Below are 16,150 nucleotides of genomic sequence, written 5' to 3' on the forward strand. Positions count from 1 at the left end.
GAACGGCACACCCATCTCCTATTGGCTGTCGCGTGACCAAAAAGAGGACGCCTTCGATCCTCGGAGTCTTTGGTCAAGAAAGATAAGGTAGGGATGGAGGCTCAGCGGGCGAAGGAGAGCAGCACGGAAGCCCACATCCGAAGGCCAAGCCATCCAAGACCGCCTCAACTAAATCTTGCGGTCCTTCTTCCTTCGCGGAACACGCCAACTCCCCGGAACTAAAGCCAACCACCATGGAACTGGCGAAAATAACGCCGATGGACTACCTGCAACAACCGTCTTCTGGCTTGGACCGCCCAGCTACCTGTTTGAAGGCCGCTCGATGCTGCAGGATGGCAGGGTATCAAGGACCAAGATTCATGGACCTTGGGAGCCCGGGTTGGCACCACACAGAGCCTCTGCCCGCACTTCCACCCAAGCACGATAGGAAGCACCCTACATGAGCGCACGTCACTCAGCCCTGGGCGAATTGATAATGGCACAAATCCATTCTTGGTCCCAAGAGGCAACCCGGCTCGATAATAAGATAGCTGCATCGCCTCTTGGAGGGTGTGCATCCCCTCGTGAGCTGTTATAGCCGCCTCGATCCCCACTGAGTCCAGTCGATCCACATGATTCTGCAGTGAACACTCGACCAACGTTTATCGCCACGACAGCGCTCAGAGCGCCCAACTCTTCCAAGATGAACACCCTTAACAAAGTCAAGAATGCCATGTTCCCGCCGCCGGCCTACTCAGAGGACGGCCGCGCACAATGGCCCTCCCGCACGTCCTTCCTGCTGGCCTCGATGGGCGGAGCGATGGGATTCGGCAACATGCTGCGTTACCCGTCGCAGGTGTACAACAATAGCGGTCTGCAATGGTTCATTCCATACCTCATCGCCATCACGTGCCTGGCCATCCCGGTGCTCATCCTGGAGATCTCCATCGGTCAAGCGCACCGCAGCGGAACGGTCAACGCCTTCAATGCGCTCGATAAGCGCCTCCGTGGCGTCGGCTTGGGTATGGTCTTCACCGGCTACATCGTCTGCGTCTACTACGTTCCCATGCTGTCGTGGGTATGGGTCTACTTCCGCAGCTCGTTCCAGAGCTCGCCGTTCGCCTGGACAGGAAGAGCCGAAGATTTCTTCTACAACGATGTCGTCATAAACCGAGAGTCGATTCCGGGGGTCATCAGCGGCGGCAGCGTCCAGAGCTACTCATCCTATCCCAACACAGGCGTCTCTGGCGAGCTCATCGGCTGGACCATTCTCTCCTGGCTGATCGTCTGGCTATGCATCCATAAGGGCGTCTCCATCACAGGAAGAGTCGTGTACCTCACCATCGGCCTACCCATTATAATGACAATCATCCTTCTTGGTCGAGGTGTCTCACTGGAGAACGCCGGCCGCGGCATCAAGCTCTACTTCGGCGAGTGGCACTCGGAAAAGCTCGCCTCTGGCCAGATATGGCAGGACGCTACCGGTCAAGTCTTCTATTCGACCGGCGTCGGCTTCGGGTACTTCACAGCGTACGCAAGCTATAACAGTCAATTCGCAAGCGCCGTGCAGGACTCCCTCATCATCTGTACCAGCAATGCACTCTACGAGGTCACTGCCGCCTTCATTGCCTTTGGCATCGTCGGATACCTGGATATGATGCCTTCAGACAGCACGGAGCCTCTCGGAACGTACTCTCTCGGCTTCTTGACCTACCCCGTCGCTATCGATCAGATGCCAGGAGCTCCGTTCTTCGCCATCATCTTCTTCTTGACGCTGATCCTCCTTGGCATCAGCTCTTCCTATGCTATGCTTGATGGTCTGGTCACCATTATCTGTGACAGCGAGTACGGCCGCAGGTACAAGCACGTCACCGTGGCCTCCGTGTGCACCGTGGTCTCCTGCTTGATGTCCTTCATGTTTTGCACCGAGTTCGGATACGATCTCCTCAACGCCACAGATCGCTGGGCCAACAACATCGCTCTGCTGTTCGCCGCCTTCTGCGAGTGCTATGGCTCGACAACCGTCTACCGCTGGGCCGATGTCGCCGGGCAAGTGGGCCTCCCGTCGTTCGCTGTATACAACTCTGGCTACCTGGGCGGCCTCGTCCTCGGATGTGCGATCGCACATTCAGTTAGCCCGTCAGCGGGGGCCGGGGTGGGGTTCGGCATATTCATCGTCTGCACCATCACGGCGCTGTTGCTTGCCAAAGACCCAGATTCGCGGGCACCGCGCTTCTTCGGCAAGAACAAGTTCCTCAACCGAGCCTGGTGGCTGTTCTTCTACTCGGTAAGCCGACGTGAGTCTGACGTCAGAATTCTGCTAACTCATCTCAACAGGGCAACCAACTCGCCCGTGATCTCAACGTCACCGTCGCCACTGGCAAGGCCTGGTCCATCCCACCCGTCTGGGGGGTGCTCCTCCGCTACGTCGCAGCGCCCATCCTCGGCATCATCTTCTCGTTCTCCTACCCGTCTTTCACGCCAGACCGCTCCGGCTCGCTGGAGATCTGGGGCTTCACCGTCGCGCACTTGGTGCTGCTCACCATCATCGCTGCGTTCCTCCTCCCGCGCTTCCTCGATGTGCTGGTCCCTGTCGAGCGTCGTGCGGAAGGCGATCGGGCGTACGCGCCACAGGTACTACTTGGTGCGGAAGACCTGCGGGTGAGCAACGGCATCGAGACTGGTACCAGCTCAGGGTTGGATTCTGGTTCTGACAAGGCGGAGCATGAGTACGAGTCCAAGTCCGAGAAGTAGAGAAGGGTAGATATCAGATTGAAGGAGGAGGGTCGTGCGTATCAGTCGCTACAGCATATTTATTCTGTTCTCTGCGTCTCCTCTCCCCACCACGTGGCCAGTAGTTGATGGGTTGAAGTTCGCTCCACGTCTTTTCCAGCCAAGTATGCATTCGAGAGGTTTGCCGTTCGCATTCACGAGGTGCGAGTGATGCCTTCTGCAGAGATCGACCGAGGCGAGAGATGTGGAATCGATTGCCGCCTATCGATCGTTCTCATCGACGGTGTTGTCAGATCTTGCGAATCGCAGTCCTTCCGGTTGTTCTTCGCCTTGAGCTAGCGGCGCGTCCCGAGGGCCCGGTCCGTTAGCTTTGCGCCAGGCTTTCTCTGTCGAAAAGCATCAACTCATCCTACCCGATCCTGCTGCTCCTTCAGAGAGCATGAAACCATGCCATGGAAAGCGTCCAAGCGGTCAAGCGTGGTTGAGTTTCTGAAAATAGGCGGGCTGACTTTTGTCGCGCCCGAGATTGGTCGTAAGCAAAGTCACGGTGGACCTGGACGCTCATGAACCCTTCCACTTTTATAAAACGTGAAGGATGCAAGGCAAGTGCGTTTTCAATCCCTCCTTGCTTCCATGCTTCCCTCTCGAACTCTCCAAGATCAACAAGCATTTCACGTATCGATTTAGGCGTAACGCGACTAGCATCAACGGAGAAGCAAGCCGCAACAATGCACATCTCAGCAACCATCTTGGCGACATTCGCCTCCCTCGCGAGCGTCCATGCCACAACTTCATCCAGTCCCTGCATGACCACCGTCACCTCGACAATGTCCTTCGGCTGCACGATCACGCTGCCAGCGAACACAGCGACACAAACAGTCGACTGCGCGGGATGCGCCATGACCACCGCAGCTGTCCCGCTCATGAATGGCGTCTTTGGGCATGGACCGGTGTGCTTCCATGGGCGGAAGACTGTGATGGATCAGCAGGCGACGGCGACGGCGCTGGCGTGTTCGGAGTGAGAGGCAGGATAGCAAGGGTCGGAACGGGGCTTGGATGTGACGGCGAATGAGTCGATGGGGTTGGAACGCGTTGATGCAATCTTCTGAGGCGTGGCTGAGCTTCGAGCGGATGATGGCGCTTGAGGCGCCTCTAAGGTTATTCCGGAAACGGAGGGTGAGAAAAAGAGGTGTTGTGGTGCGAACGGTATTGCTAGGACATGCGGTATGTGGAGCCACAGAGGCGCTGGAGTCTTGGTTTGAGAGCGATAAGCTGTACAAGTCTTCTGTCACATATGCATACCTCATCCCACAACAACAGCCAATATCACCACTGCCAGCACTATCACCAGTATAATCAGCAAACAGCACGCCTTCCCTCTCGCACTCTTCTGATGCCGGCTCGCAGTCCGCAACTGCTGGTCTGCGTTCCTTGTATCGTCTCTCGTCTGCGTCACGTTCTCACTGATGATGTCCAAACTCTGCCCTTGCTCATGAACCATGTGCGCCACATCTCTAAACAGCTCGTTCAGCTCGCCCACCGACTGCTCGATGTTTCGGATCTCCGATTCTCGCTCGACGATGAGCGTCTCGTTGAAGTTGACTTCGGACTGGTCGGCTAATACCGGCTGCTGTTGTAGGAGCTGTTGCTGCTGCTGCTGTGATGCCTGTGGGCTGAGGCTGCCTTCCTGCTCTTGCTCAAGCGCTGACCTCGCCGCTCGCTGCTTGTCGAGTGCTTGTCGCTGGAGGGATTGGAACTCGGTGAGGGAGGCCTTGAACTCCTGGTTGAGCTTGCCTTGGGTGTACTTCTGCGATGGCTGTGCGGGTTCTGGTCAGCCTGCGCCCGCCCTGCTTCTCGTTGCCAGTAAACCTACCCCCAGGTCATGCCATGCCTGCACCTTCTTCAGCCCCTCCCCGACGTCCTTGAACCCATCGCCGGTGTCCTGTAATAGATCCTGCACCCTCTCTCTTACGCGATCCGTCTCCCTGCGCGTGCCAAGCAGCCCTACCTGGCTGGCGAGCTTGCCGATGTTGGAGGTGAGGGAGAAGAGCTTGTCGCTGAGGTCGGTCGTGTAGCGCTGGAACTCGGGGTCATCGGCGTACTCGGGGTCGTCCTGACGTCGCCATGTTGTGGGTTGTGCTGGGAGGGGTGTTAGCAAGCGGTAGCTGTGGCCGGGGGAAGGGGAGATGTACATTCGAGGTTGGAGGAGTCGTTGAAGGACATGGCGGTGGCGAGAGAGTCGCGTAGAGGTGTAAAGCAGTCAGGCGAGAAGACGAGTCGTTGTGAGAAGTGGTCGAGAGATAGGATGCTCAAACATGATGTCTCCTGCACCGCCGCATGACGATCGGTTGACGCGCCAAGACTTTTCATATGACCGCGATCGCGACTCCGCCCAAACATAAATCATTCACCTTAGCAACACCTTTTCAACCCAACTTTGTCACTCATTTGAACTCGCAAACCAACCCACCATGTTGCCATAGTCAAGACACATCTACTCCCTTCGAGTTTCCACCCTACCCATCATGGCAACCACCCAAACAGCGACTTTCAATCCCGGCAACGTCTTCGCGCCTCGATCCACGACAGCCACGAACGCACCTTCAGCACCCTCAAAAAGAGTACGACCATACAGAGACTTCCTCACTCCTGCCCTCCACCGCCGCTTCAGCTATGCGGCAGCCCTCGTCTTCGCGGTATGCTACATCGAAAGCATCCTCATGCACTCCCCAGGTCTGCTCTGGATCTGGAACCCCATCTCGGCCACGGGCATCAGAGCAGTGCTCTTATTCCTGTCTTGCTTAGCGGTCTTCATCGTCCGCGTGGCCAACTTGCACTGCGGAGAGCTCATAACCTCATTTCCGGCGAGCAGCATCTACACCAACATCCTGCGATGGAAGGGGCTACACACACTTGGATGGTACCTCTACAGTGCCTTCTTCTTCGGCGAGGTGTACATATGGTCGCGGGAAAAGACGGCACATCTGGGGTGGGTGGACGAGGGCCGTGAGGGTGAATGGTCGCTCGTGAACGAGAACCCAATCTTCTTAAGAGCACTCTTCTACTGCCTGGCCGTCGCGCAGACGGCGGTACACCTCAGCAAGGACTACGATCGAGTTCCTATGTCTGCGAGCAAGAAGACAGCCCCCACGCAAACCCAGCAGCCCGCCTCGGTCGTACCTGCCTCCATCAACGAGCTCCGAGATTATCTCCCCACAATTCTGACCAGGACCGCGAGGCTCGTCCTGCCAGGCCTGGCTTTCACCATCCCGCTCTACTTCGTCTTCCTCCGTTCTCTCATCTGGCCTTACTTCTACGCAAGTGCGCATACGCTCTTTTCCAGACTGGCCACGCAGACGCGACCGACTGGATTGTCGCACATGCCTTGGCTTGTTTGGCAATGTTGCACTTCCTCTGGCATGCTGGTGTTATTGTGGGAGCTCAGCAGTGCGGCCTTCACCATCTACGTAGCGCAACCACCTCTTGGAAAGACCGAGACCGAGCCACTCACTGGTCTGGTTGCCACTGGCGAAAAGAGCAAGGATCCGAACGAAAGCTTGATCTCTGGGCTGAGTAGCAAGAAGGAGACACCAAAAGCCTTCGCGTTCTGGGAGCTGAGCGTCATTTGTGCTCAGTTCGACATTCGGCGGAAAACGATCTACGCAGAAGTTGACCGTGCCGGTGGCAGTACATGGACGCAGATCAGCAAGTTGTGCCTGGATGAGATCACAGCAGTTCAGGCCCGGATCAAAGATGCTCAAGCACCGGCCCAAGCGACTGCCAGCTCGACTCAGCAACCAGCTCCACAGCAACTTCAAAACTTCGGTCTACCGAGGATAGCAGATCGCACCGTGCAGAATGGCGATGTCTGGACCAAGCCGTCGACAGATCTCGTCCATACTGTTGGGAAAATGGCCAAGTCCGTAGGCCAGCATCCAGGCAATGACAGTCCACTCGCGCCGCGGGCAAGACAGGCTATCGAATGGAGCACAGATCATATGCTTAACAAAGACGCTCAAGCGCGCCTCAACATTAGGCAGAATGCGCCAGGCTGGATTACCGAGCTCCTCAAATCTCCCATTGGCGAACCATTCAGGTCGACTTTCGCAAACCAGGTTAAAGGTGTTATCTTTGGCACGCCATACTCTAAGAGAATCACCATCATGCACGCCTCGCATGCTCTCAGTACGCTTTGCTCTTGCTCGCTCAAGGAAGACGACTATGGGCAGGTTGCAAAGTCGGTTGCGCTGATCATCAGGACGTACGTTGAGACGATCAAGGCTATTGAGACTTTCGTTCAGAGCACGGCGCCAGACAGGACAGATGTGTACTTCACCGACAGCGATCGCAAGGTCGTCGAGGTGGAAGAGCTGGTGGGTGCGCTGAAGCAAGGCCTGGAAGAAGTGGTCCTTGTGTTCGGCGAGTATGCCAGCTCTGTCGGCGTGACTAAGAAGGAACTGCGAGAGGCGAAGGATCTGGTGGGGAGAGGGCAGCAGGCGGCGGTGCCGTGAACAGCATTCGAGATTTCAATCAGATCCACATCAACATTGAAGGACGCTGCCGGCGCCAGCTTGTGCACATCGATGGAGCCTGCAAGAGGCGGCCTCCAACCTGGCAGGGGTGGGAAGCAGAGCTAAGCCGAGGCTAAGCTCACCGCGATGCCGAATGAGGAAAGCGTGAGCACTGCCACACTTCAGCAGAGAGCATCGAGCCGCATCAACTGAGAGACCGCATGAATGTCGACCATTGACATTACGAGACTCTACAACGTAGTAGCTTTTGAAGCCGCTGCCCTGCAGCATCCTGCTCCAGGCTCCTGCAGTCAAGCTTCTGACTCAAAGCCGCAGCTGTTGCCTGCACCGATTCATGCATGCAGCTATTTACTTTCAAGAAATGTTCAAGGCTATAAGTACTTGCAACGTCGTCTCAACCTTTCTCGAGCATTGAATTCTTTCCATCTTCGTCTGCCTCAACAGCCTTTTCTTCCTCGTTGCTTCTTCATGAGCTTCACGTGAACTCTTCGTCAAGGTCTCAGTGACAAGCTCGACACCGGATTTACGCCATGGGCCACTACAATGGCAACTCAAAACGTCCGCTCGGCGGCTTCGATGAGGTCTACAACGACTTCAAAAAGCATTGTTCAGCTGATCGTGTGAACACCGACCTCGCCGTCACCATCTCCATTCGTGAGAAACATCCAGACGCCCATGTCACGACCATCAGCGCGCCTGACTGCGACTTGCTTGGCTTCGCAGAGGCAGGGAGTCTCGAGACAAGACTGCGCACCGAGGGCGACAACTTCCTCGCACAGAGAACCTACACTCCACCGGCGACCCGTCTGGAGCAAGGCCAAGGCAGTCTGGGCGAAAGGGTCGGCTTCGGATTCTATGATGGCAGGTATGATGGGCAGGAGTTCAACTTCTATGAAGCGAGGTGGCGGGATGAGTTCTTCGGCAGAGGGACAAAGAACTACTACATCTTAAGTCCTAAAGCTGAGATCGATGCTGCCGGGCACTCTGCGTGGGTCGACTCGCTCCTACTTGCTGCTTCGAAGTGGACCAGCGAGCTTCATGATGAGATCTACGTCTTTGACTCCGGCGAGTGGGACAAGAACAAGCATCTCTGGAAAGCGGTGCAGAACAGCAAGTGGGACGACGTGATCATGGATCCAGCGACGAAGGACACCTTGGTCTCAGACGTGCAGAACTTCTTCGACAGCCGCTCAATCTACGAGGAGTATGCCGTGCCGTGGAAGCGTGGCATCATCCTGCATGGTACTCCCGGCTGCGGAAAGACGATCAGCATCAAGGCACTCATGAACGCTCTCGACAAGCGCTCTCCACCAGTCGCCAGTCTGTACGTCAAGACGTTCACGACCAACTGCCCGGGAGAAGAGTACAGCATCCGAGAGATCTTCGAGAGGGCTCGGGTGTTGGCTCCGTGCATGCTCGTTTTCGAGGATCTGGACAGCCTGGTGAAGGACAAGATTCGCTCTTATTTCTTGAACGAAGTCGATGGTCTGGAAGACAACAACGGCATCCTGATGGTCGGCTCTACAAACCACCTCGACCGCCTCGATCCCGGCATCTCCAAGCGCCCGAGCAGGTTCGACCGCAAGTACCACTTCAAGATTCCCGGCTACGACGAGCGCATCCTCTACTGCGAGTACTGGAAGAAGAAGCTGGAGAAGAACAGCAAGATCGACTTCGACCCGGCCATTTGCGATGTAGTAGCCAAGCTTACGGAAGGCTTCAGCTTCGCATACATGAAGGAGCTGTTTGTGCAGACGCTGCTGACGATAGTGGGTGGCAGGGAGCAGGAGCTGGACGCGATGCAGACTGCCGAAGAGGCTAAGGTTGTTCCGGGCTCAGCGACGCTCGTGGTTGGGAAGGGCAAGGTCGATACTACCGCAGCAAAGGAGGAGTCTGAGCAAGCTTCGACGCCAGAGAAGGCGGAGGAGAAGAAAGAGAAGAAGCCGGAATTCGCTATGCCTCAGGTCGAGATCCCGGACAATCTGAAGTCGAACTCGCTCATGCGCGTGCTCGATAAGCAGGCTACTGCGCTGTGGAAGGACATGGATAACTCTACAGATCCTGAGGCTGGCCGCAAGCCTGCTGCCAAGGACGAGGATGAGGACAGCGACGACGACAAGAAGGGGTGTTGTTGAATGTAGCTGATCAAGGAGATGTACACATATTTTCATAGACAGATACCAGAATCGTTCATCCACGCGCTCTGCCTTTGCCCTTCTCCACGGCATCCTCAAACACCTTCGTCAGCTGCGCATACTCAGTCTCAACAGCGTGAGCAGTCTGCGCAACAACGGCAATAGACCACCTCCACTTCTGCTGCACCCGCGCTTCGTCTTCATCATTGGGTGGATCGATAAGCATGCCTCTACCGTCAGAAGTAGTGACAATGAACGATCGATCTTGCGGCTCCCAGTCATAGGTGTAGAGGTCTGCGTCAGCGAACTCACCCAGTACCGTGGACTCCTCATCGTGGTTTCAACGTGCTTGGAGCTGTGCCAGGTTCGAACAGCCTTCATTGACCGCGTGCCCTGCTAAGCCTTGCTGTTCGATCTTCGCCCACAGTAACGCGTACTGGCTCAACAGATCATCTCGCCTTCGTTTGGCCAAGACAGCTGCCCAGTTGAGGTCGCTTTGGGTGAACTGCGGCTGGTGTAGCTTTACGGGTATACGTTCGATCTTTGAAAACAGTCGGTCTGGAGACTTGATTCATCTTTCGAGGTCCTCACGCCTCTGCTGTTCTGACATCAGTGCTTGTTGCTCGATCTGTAACTTACGCTTGATCCGATTCTGCACGATGCCGAGCAGAGCGATCGTTGCCGGCAGCTCGACTTTGATCTTTGTCAAGTCCATTGGTCGGACTCGTTTCGGGAGGATGCTATCTTCGGCAATGGCTTCTTCGGCTTCGATGGAGTTGCTGAGGTCGATTATTTCATGTCTAGAAGGAAACTTCGAATGCAGAAAACCTCTCCATTGGGCGAGGTGTTGATCAGCGAATTCGAGAGCATACTCAAGATTGAACTGCAGTTCTCGCACACTCCATTTCTGCCCTTCGAAGAACTGCCTCTCCATTGCGAGTGATTCCTGGAAGGGATGAAGAAGAATCGGTTGCTGGAGCTGGTGCAGGTGAGACAGGACCTGGAGCCCGACAAAAGCGATCCGCAGCCGGAAGTCATCTGACGCTGATACGGAGACCGGAAACGTCGAGCAGAGCTTGGGCGACATCCGATGCTTGAAGATGGGCTGTTGTGGATATGATCTGGACGAGGCACCAATGACGACTTTCTTCCAAAGTCGTAGTCTTGCAGGTCCTCTCTTGCATGCAGCGGCTGTCTGCCTCGTGTGTCTTGGGTGAGAAAGTGTCGGGGCGGTGTAAGCGTGCTCTTGTTGTCCCTCGGAACTTCTCGCGATTCTCGACCCTGTTCTCGGTCAGTCATCTTTGTAGGGATATAACGCTAGAGCGCAGTCTGTGTGTGTAAGAAGCTGGGGGATGGGCTCTCAAGCACATCTTCCTTGCGTTACGCTACAATCTGTGGAGCAGGTCAGTGTATAGGTATTCTAAACTAAATTCTAAGTTAAATTAATTCCCTGGAGGCGCCGATCAGCTATTGTACCACGCGGCAAACATACCCTTGATTTCCCTCGTCCATTCAGTCATATCGACTCAGGACGGAGTCATCGCAGAAGTCGAGCACGTCTCTCTGTCCCTTTTCTGACTAGGGTTGATGTTGTGACAAGACCGCTGAGAGGTTGCGCGTTGACGTTGAGAGATGGGCGGTGGGAGTAGTAAAAGCTTCTGAAGTAAGAAAAGTACCATTCCGTGACCTAAATGTAGTGGAATCTAGCTACTTACACTGCCCTGACCATTCGGCAAAAGGGTACACTGCCGCTCGAAGAGAAGCAAAGCAGCACGAAAATCAAAAAATCAGTCAAAGAGACCTGGCCTTTCACCTACCAACGGCAATTCTCACCGTCACTGCTTAGGCTATATTCAGCCTGGGAAGGAATCCTGGGCGTCCTGCAGGGAAATGGTCCAAGCCTCGATGGTCCTGGTATTGTGAGCAAAGACCGCAATGGAGTACCTGAAGTTCTTTCGCTCTTCTGCTGCTTTGGCGTCTTCAAAATCCACGACCCTCCAATCTAAACTCTTCAAGGTTTCATCATCGAACTTATTGAAGTCGACGAGATCCTGTGGGTTCAATAGCTTTTCAATTAGAAGGTTGGGAGGAGGATAGCTGCGGTCCCCGTGGTACGTCGCCTCGACATCAATCATATCAGCCTTCAGACACTCCTGCCATAGCTCCTGATAGGTCAGCAGCGCCTCATTATACTGAAGCTTCGCGTACACGGCGGCGTAATTGATGTCCGCACGGGTGAAATGAGGCTGGTACAGCTTCAGTGGATGATGTGTCACAAATGTTCTACACCACCCGTCGATCCATTTGCGTAGGATCTCATGACGTCTAGGCTCTCCGAGCACGTTCGGCTTCCGATCGACGTCGAAGGTCTCGATTTTACACTTGAGAAGGCCGAGCATCGCCAAGGTAGGCCGTGTGCTTTCAGTGACGTCAAAGTCTTCGAGATCATCGTCCAGCAAGTAGAACCATGATATGACGTCTTCTCGTTCAGTCAAGTTGTCCAGGTCGTAGTACTCAAGATCCTTTGCACGATCCAATACTTCCTTGCCGACGCCTTTCTCCTCGAGCAACCTCCTATGAGCTTTCATGGCTTCGACCACCGCATTCATGGCATAGACAAGAAGTTCCTGGAGATCAGCATCCGTAGGAGAAACAGCACTAAAGAAAAGTGCTTCCTCTTCGTCGACAGTGAGCTAAAAATTGTGCTCGTTGAAATAGTCTTTGAGCGCAGCGATATGCTTGGTTGGGCCCTTGATCGTGCTTCTCTTTGGCATCGTCCTGGCTCGGTCGCGAATCTCTTGGATGCGGCTCGGGAGGTTGTTTTCCTTGTCCTCTTCTATTCTCATCATCGCAAGAAGTTTCTCAGCGTAAGCATCCACATCGCCGAGACCGCCTCTCTCAGGTGACGAGGCCTGCCGAAGGGTACTGGCTCTTGAGTCTGCTCGTCGGACGGTCGAGGTGGAGGCGTCAGATGCAGCAGAGCCCGAGCGGCGAGACTGGCCAGCTGGGTCGTCGGTGGCTCGCCCCTTTCCCTTTCGGCCTCGACCTTCCTCGGACATCGTTGCTATACTTCGTTCGTTAGTGCTTGGTGTGCTAGTGCTTGATGTGTTGGTGCTTGATGTGGTCGTGCTTGGTGTTGCAGGGTGCTGGAAGTTCTGGATGGTTTTGATGTGACTAGAGGTTAGGAGGGATTGTATGTATGAAGAGCCTGAAGCTTGGCCGGCCTCGTAGGATATATAGGTCCCTGTTGAATGATGGAGTCATGGTGTGATTGCTGGCGTGCACGTGTCCTTGACCGCATGGCTTTGCCATAGAATGACAGCTCCGTGACACGTTAGCAAACAACTGTCCAGCAGACGATCCATGTGCAGCAGTATCCAGGGCTGTCGTCACTGTCGGCTGGAGAGAGCGAAGACGAATGGAGAAGCATTCAGAGTCCACGAGCTTTCAGAACACCTACAACAAACTCACTGCGTTCACATTGTCGTTAGCAACAGCGACACAGCATCTGCTGCTTGTGGATGAGAACGTCGTGAGATGCGCTAGCAAACACATATTCCGAAGTAATGTCGTTCTCCAGGACTGCGATATACCATGTCACTCGGCGGGCATATCCACGGAGTTGGAGCAGCCAGCGCGCCGGGATGTTTACCATGTCGTATTCACTCTCAAGCCTCAAGCCGGATAGCCAGTAGTCTCTGTGTTTGGTATCCAGGACTCCGCTCGTACGCGTTTATCCCGACACGGAGCCCATGCTGCAGAGCCTGACGAGATGGCGGACACGTTGATGGTACGTTGGGTCTCGCAAGAGCAATGGATGCCGCTCCTCAATATATTGCCAGACCTATGTCAGAGTCGGTAATCTTCATATGATCGTGGAGCCAAGTGACCTGCTACTGCGGTTAACACGACGAATTCAGATTGTAAGCGTGAGGACGAATGAATGTTGAAATGGGAGCATGTTATCGCACGAGTCATGCGCTAACGTCATCGGCGAGATCGGCGGCGCAGCACGTCTTCCCAAGCTGAGCTTCACACCTTCGACGCGACTTGACAAGCTTCGAACCATGAGAGGATTCGCTTCACAACCATTGCCGGAGTCATTGCCGCAGACATCGAGCTGGATTTGGGAGTTCAATGAAACCATCTCACTGACAACCTTTGAAGAGATAGCAACCTCCAACCACCTCACGCTCCAAGCTCTCTCTAAGCATGGCCACCGACGACATGGACATGGACCTCGACAGGTACGAGGAGCCAAGTGCAGGGTTTCCGGCCGAGAACGCAGCACCTCAGCAGGTTTGAGGCTACAATTCCTTCAGCACTGGCTTTGGACTAAAATGTGATCTAGGATGCCAACGTCTACAACGGCGGCCCTGCAGAGGCCATGGACGGTATTGAAGGCCAAGCTGAAGAAGGCGAAGTTGCTCCGAGCGCTGTCACACCCTTCAAAGTCCACATTCGCGGTGCCAACACCATGAACGCCGAGGATCTGCGTCGGTACGCAGCACAGGTCTTTCCGGATCGCTTGCTGCCGAGGATTGAGTGGATCAACGACTCGTCCGCGAATCTCGTCTACGACACCGAACGGACAGCAACAGAAGCACTGATGGCCATGTCAGTCGCGGAGGAAAGCGACCCATTGCGCCTACGTGAGGCTAAGAAGCTCTTCGTAAAGCCGCAGACCGCCCTCCAAGTCCGCATGGCCACAGTTGCCGACGTCAAGGTCCCGGATGCGGCAGCCCAGAGCCAATTCTATCTGCGCAACCCACGTGGCCACGCGGACAATCGCAACCCCAATCACAAACGGAGTCACCCAAACCATGGTGGCTACCCCACCAACAAGTATCGTCGGCGCGACTACCGTGATGACCGCCGCCGCCGCCAGCCCGTTCCACAGCGTCCATCGTTCAGCGAAGACATGTATGACGACGCTCCAGCGTCTGGTGACGTGAGTAGTGAGGAGACCAGCAGACCGGGCAGCTCTTACTCAGAGGGCGTGCACAACAGACACACGGTGGAATATGGTGATATCGATAAGAGGGTCTTCACAGAGCAGGCCGACAATAGAGGTCGTCAAGAGCAGGATCACTTCATCCCAACAGGACCCAGCCGCAGGCTTGATGACCGTAGCGCATCGCCACGCCGTGACTACGACGGAGACGGCAGGTTCGGATTCCGCGAGGTGCATTCACGTCGTCCCACGACTCCCCCAAGATCTCGCTCTCCGCCGCGTCGCGACCGCGTTGCGGATGATGCCCGTCCTGCACAACCGCCTTCATACCCAGACTACGTCGGACGTCCCCAGGCTCCAGCGACCCCACCACCAGCTCGTCCAGCCCTCGAGCTCTTCCCTGAGAAGGCCAACTCTGCGCACAAAAGGAAGGATGCTAGGGTAATCCCCCTTGCTGAGCTTACAGACGCTTTGGGCAAGTGCATCATCAATAACAACACGTCAGTACAACAGTCATTTGCTTACGACCAGTCAGGGCTACGGCCGAACCCCGAAGAGCGAGGACAATACGAGCGTGGTGGACGGGGTGGCAACAGCGGTGACCGTGATCTTTTCGATCGTGTCGGTCGTGGTGGCCGCGATCTTCTCACCAGTACCAACGGCGGACTCATTCGCAGCATCGATTCGGCCAACGGTCGCCTGAACAACACTTCAACCGTGCATGGCAGGGGAGACGGAGCTCTCGGCTTCAGCATCAAAGGAACGAGTGGGGCGGATTCTGGGTTCAGCTTCGTCGGTGCGGCGAAAGGTGGTCAGACAAATGGTGGGAATCAAGACGTGCAGGTCAAGGGTCGCGGCGCGCGCAAATGTCCGACCAATGGTGCATATTAGGAAGATGCTCTGAGGTCCAGTTGGTGGGATGTGGAACCCGGGCATATCGTTGCTCGGCGTACCATGGAAGCTGCGCAACGTGAGCGGGTGCGTCAGTATGATGCATAACACAGTGCATAGCGAGCCTGTCTTGTAATGCCATGGCAGAGGAAGACGGCTTTCACGGTTATGGGACACGACTTGCAGGAGAGAGCGACGGCGTCCTTCGGCGCAACACGGTCTTCACAATGATGGTGAGGAATACAAGTATGGGAGGCATATCATTGAAGCATGGGACCGGCAGCATTGGCGAGTTATGGACAATGGTTGCACAGGGCTCCAAATGGCTTCATACTGAGATACCCCAGCTTGCCCACGATGGCGAGCAACGTATGAATGTTACTACTCATGAAATCTTGCGTGTCTGCTCTCTTTCCTTCTTTCAGTGGTACATTGGGAAAGTGCTCATATACTGGTCGTCCATGATTCGACGGCCAGCACCTTAAGAATTTCTTAGAGCAAAGCCGACCCAATGGCTCTGCGAGTGAGACTGCGGGGAAGACGACCAGCTGCGTTTCAAGTGCAGGAGTACCATTGCTTCGGGTCGTGTGATCGAGATCGTGCTGTGTCTCTCAAGGACGTCTCAACAACTGTCTCAAGCACTTCTGCCTCCCTCAACTTGTTCAATCGTGGACTTCGAGGAAGAGAAGACGTCATTCGAGCGATCCAGATCTCGGGCAGCGGCTCGGTTCGACTCGCGGTCTCGCTCCGCCCCCACATCGAATAACGTTTGCTCGACGTCAGGACATCGCGGCAGCAGCAAGGGAAAGTGCGGACGTTCAAGGGATACCGCTGCTGGATCACGAGACCGTTGACGACGCTTGTGCTTGCTTTGTGGGTGCTGGTGACTGCTGCACGACCTCTGCTCATATCTCGGAAACCTCTCT

The 16,150-nt window shown here is 55.3% G+C and overlaps 7 protein-coding genes across 7 annotated transcripts; 4 read left to right on the top strand and 3 right to left on the bottom strand.

Annotated features, from left to right (window-relative positions):
* Positions 1-682: 682 nt before the first annotated feature.
* Positions 683-2,733, top strand: LTR77_004371 (uncharacterized protein; the record flags this gene model as incomplete). The annotated part of the gene is made up of 2 exons (XM_064801625.1): positions 683-2,266; positions 2,317-2,733. The coding sequence occupies 2 exons, from the start codon at positions 683-685 to the stop codon at positions 2,731-2,733; spliced, it is 2,001 nt and encodes a 666-aa protein (XP_064660255.1).
* A 1,282-nt stretch (positions 2,734-4,015) lies between these two features.
* On the bottom strand, positions 4,016-4,935 carry PEP12 (SNAP receptor; the record flags this gene model as incomplete). The annotated part of the gene is made up of 3 exons (XM_064801626.1): positions 4,016-4,528; positions 4,586-4,851; positions 4,905-4,935. 3 exons carry the CDS (start codon positions 4,933-4,935, stop codon positions 4,016-4,018), a joined length of 810 nt encoding a protein of 269 aa, XP_064660256.1.
* Positions 4,936-5,237: 302 nt separating this feature from the next.
* LTR77_004373 (uncharacterized protein) lies at positions 5,238-7,223 on the top strand (the record flags this gene model as incomplete). Its single annotated transcript, XM_064801627.1, has 1 exon — positions 5,238-7,223. One exon carries the CDS (start codon positions 5,238-5,240, stop codon positions 7,221-7,223), a length of 1,986 nt encoding a protein of 661 aa, XP_064660257.1.
* Positions 7,224-7,774: 551 nt separating this feature from the next.
* On the top strand, positions 7,775-9,379 carry LTR77_004374 (uncharacterized protein; the record flags this gene model as incomplete). The annotated part of the gene is made up of 1 exon (XM_064801628.1): positions 7,775-9,379. The coding sequence occupies one exon, from the start codon at positions 7,775-7,777 to the stop codon at positions 9,377-9,379; it is 1,605 nt and encodes a 534-aa protein (XP_064660258.1).
* A 55-nt stretch (positions 9,380-9,434) lies between these two features.
* LTR77_004375 (uncharacterized protein) lies at positions 9,435-10,899 on the bottom strand (the record flags this gene model as incomplete). Its single annotated transcript, XM_064801629.1, has 3 exons — positions 9,435-9,673; positions 10,019-10,660; positions 10,872-10,899. 3 exons carry the CDS (start codon positions 10,897-10,899, stop codon positions 9,435-9,437), a joined length of 909 nt encoding a protein of 302 aa, XP_064660259.1.
* Positions 10,900-11,232: 333 nt separating this feature from the next.
* Positions 11,233-11,967, bottom strand: LTR77_004376 (uncharacterized protein; the record flags this gene model as incomplete). The annotated part of the gene is made up of 1 exon (XM_064801630.1): positions 11,233-11,967. One exon carries the CDS (start codon positions 11,965-11,967, stop codon positions 11,233-11,235), a length of 735 nt encoding a protein of 244 aa, XP_064660260.1.
* A 1,624-nt stretch (positions 11,968-13,591) lies between these two features.
* Positions 13,592-15,224, top strand: LTR77_004377 (uncharacterized protein; the record flags this gene model as incomplete). The annotated part of the gene is made up of 2 exons (XM_064801631.1): positions 13,592-13,678; positions 13,731-15,224. The coding sequence occupies 2 exons, from the start codon at positions 13,592-13,594 to the stop codon at positions 15,222-15,224; spliced, it is 1,581 nt and encodes a 526-aa protein (XP_064660261.1).
* Between the last annotated feature and the right edge of the window lie 926 nt (positions 15,225-16,150).

The sequence above is a fragment of the Saxophila tyrrhenica genome (assembly GCF_035928015.1).
Source record: "Saxophila tyrrhenica strain CCFEE 5935 chromosome Unknown scaffold_6, whole genome shotgun sequence".
NCBI classification, from domain to species: domain Eukaryota; kingdom Fungi; phylum Ascomycota; class Dothideomycetes; order Mycosphaerellales; family Extremaceae; genus Saxophila; species Saxophila tyrrhenica.